Source organism: Pagrus major, chromosome 15, assembly GCF_040436345.1.
Source record: "Pagrus major chromosome 15, Pma_NU_1.0".
NCBI lineage: Eukaryota > Metazoa > Chordata > Actinopteri > Spariformes > Sparidae > Pagrus > Pagrus major.
In genome coordinates this window covers 30995462-30997961 of record NC_133229.1, presented here as the reverse complement: position 1 = coordinate 30997961, position 2500 = coordinate 30995462, and the positions used below count along the sequence as shown (strand labels likewise).

Here is a 2500-nt window from a genome sequence, read left to right as displayed (position 1 = left end):
GATGTGGAGTTGGTTCTGGTCTGGTTCAGGTCAGGTCCTGGTCTAGTTCTGGTCAGGTTCTGTTCTGGTCCTGGTTCTGTGAAGCTGAGGTCACTTGTTGGCTGCAGGTCAGGAGAAACACCTCAGCTCACAGAGGGAAGTCTGTGTGGGTGGCTGAGGGTTTTCCCAGCCCTGAGTCTTGGCTGCAGGTGTGAGCTCCACCAATCAGAGTGGGTCAGCGGTTCAGCCTGTAGCCTGACAGACGGAGCGGAGGGTTAATCAGATGTGTGTGGAGACATTCTTCAGTGTGATGTGTTTCTGCTCAGAGAGACGAGGCTGCAGCCAAACTGACATCACAAACACAAGAAGAAGAAGTGTTGTTGTTAGATTCTTCCTCTCCTCACCCTCCTCACCCTCCTCCCCCCTCTCTCTTTCCTCTCCTTTCATGCCTTTTCTTCTCCTCTGTGGCTCCCAGGAGGGGGAGGACGGGGGAGTGGGGGAGACTCGTTACCATATGAAAAAGAAGTAAAACCATTAAACCAATTAAAGTATTTAAAGCGACAGATTCAAAGTAAGAAGCTTTATTCACAGTGACGCCTGGGAACGAGCGAGCGACGCCGACTCCCTGTCTCTCTCTCTCTCACTTGTGTTTATTGAAAATTAAACTCTGATTTAAAACAAATAAAACGTTTTGGATGTGAAACATTTCATAGTTCAGTCCATCAGGACAGTTTGTCGCCTCGCTTCCTGTCACATGTTTGTAACTTCTTCACGCGTGAAGCTTCAGACATGAAACACGATCAGAAAAGATCCATTATTTTGAGCTGAATGCTCCTTTAACCCTCCAGAGTCACGCTGATGCTGTGACCTTTGACCATATTTGGACGAGAGGGTGGAGCTGGGAAGGTTATCCTGATTGGATCTGACACGTTGCCATGGTAACGTGTCAGGCAAATCCTCCTGTTAATGGTTAATTTTACTGTAATTAACAACATGAACCGAGACGGAACCATCAACTCAAGAACTGTTTTTTCATAAGCTTCCATACAGTCAGACTCCTGTTTGAAACCAGTGGAGCCCCCTGCTGGACGTTTATACATCTCACCTAAACCATAAACTGCCCTCTGATTGGACGATCAGACAGGTGAGGTATGTGTCCCAGTGTTCAGCCAATCAGAGAGCAGCAAGGGAGTGCGACAGGTACGAGTGTGTGTGTGTGTGTGTGCGTGCGTGCGTGTGAGAGGATTGTCATGTTAGATGAACAGCACAGGAAGTTAGGTGGACTTAACTTCAAAATAAAAGAAAAACAAACTTGTAAAAATGTCAAAAACAAACTTTTAGTAAAAAATGTTACGTCATTATTATTATTGTTGTTGTTGTTGTTGTGATTATGATGTGTTTAATCAGTTTGTGTGTTTTGATGAATAACGCTGAGCTGAATCAGATCAATATGTGTCTGATGTGTTTTATCTGTATGTTTCATGTTGATGTGAAAGGTTTAATAAACAGTTTATTATTAAACAGTTTGATACAAATATTTTTCTGACTTTAACTTTGATTTATTCTGATGTGATATTAAACACGTCAGAGCAGACAGATTACTCTGTGTTGAGATAATCGATCAGATTTATTGATCCCTCTGACAGCCTCCATTCTGTACATGCTTTTATTGTGAAGGCGTGGCCGGAAGCTGCCTGCCTCCGGTAGTTGCGGGTGTCGGTCCTGCGGGTGTCTCAGTCAGTCTGGGTGTGTGTGGAGGACCGGACGGACCGGAGCACGGGGCCGCTGCTCGCCGACAGAGAGCCGCTGAGCGCCGGGGAGCTCCGGGGAGAGAGCCGGGGGCAGAGCCGGAGTCACTCCGGATTCTGCTCTGATCCGGATCAGCTCGGTCTGAGGTTCACTCTTTTACAACTTGTTGGATTAAAAGCAGCTGCAGGACCGGGTTCGGGTCCGGGTCCGGGTCCGGGTCTGGATTTGTCTTCATGCTGTGCAGCTGTGATTCGGGTCAGTCCGCCGGAAGTTTCCTGTGAGTGTCCCGGGTCGGTGTCCCGGGTCGGTCGGACCATGGTGGGGGAGATGGAGAAGCCTCGAGCCAGTCCGGATTATCTGATGCAGCTCATGAACGACAAGAAGCTGATGAGCGGGCTGCCGAACTTCTGCGGGATCTTCACGCACCTGGAGAGGCTGCTGGACGAGGGTGAGACACCGCACACACCTGTCTGTCTGCTCACCTGTCTGTCTGTCTGTCTGTCTGTCTGCTCACCTGTCTGTCTGCTCACCTGTCTGTCTGTCTGTCTACTTCAGTGGCAGTCTGTAAAAAGTTCTGCCGTGTCAGTTCGGCTCTGCTCACTCCGGTCTGTCTGTGCCTGGTCACAGTTCTGAGGTTCTGGTTCTTGTGTGGACCAGATGCAAACATTTTAACAACAGGAAGTAAACACAAAATAAAAGCAGCAGAAGAAGAAGTTTAAATCAAAAGATGTTTGAATCTTTTTCACATTTTAGAGGAAATGTTGTTTTGTTC

At 47.8% G+C, this 2500-nt stretch overlaps 1 protein-coding gene across 1 annotated transcript in view; it reads left to right on the top strand.

The window, feature by feature from the left end:
• The first annotated feature begins 2021 nt into the window (after positions 1-2021).
• The window catches only part of LOC141009552 (protein quaking-B-like), a 6453-nt gene continuing 5974 nt past the window's right edge, over positions 2022-2500 (top strand). The window contains 1 exon segment of the mRNA XM_073482204.1: positions 2022-2176. Within this exon segment, the coding sequence (XP_073338305.1) occupies positions 2044-2176 (133 nt within the window). The 5' untranslated portion in view covers positions 2022-2043.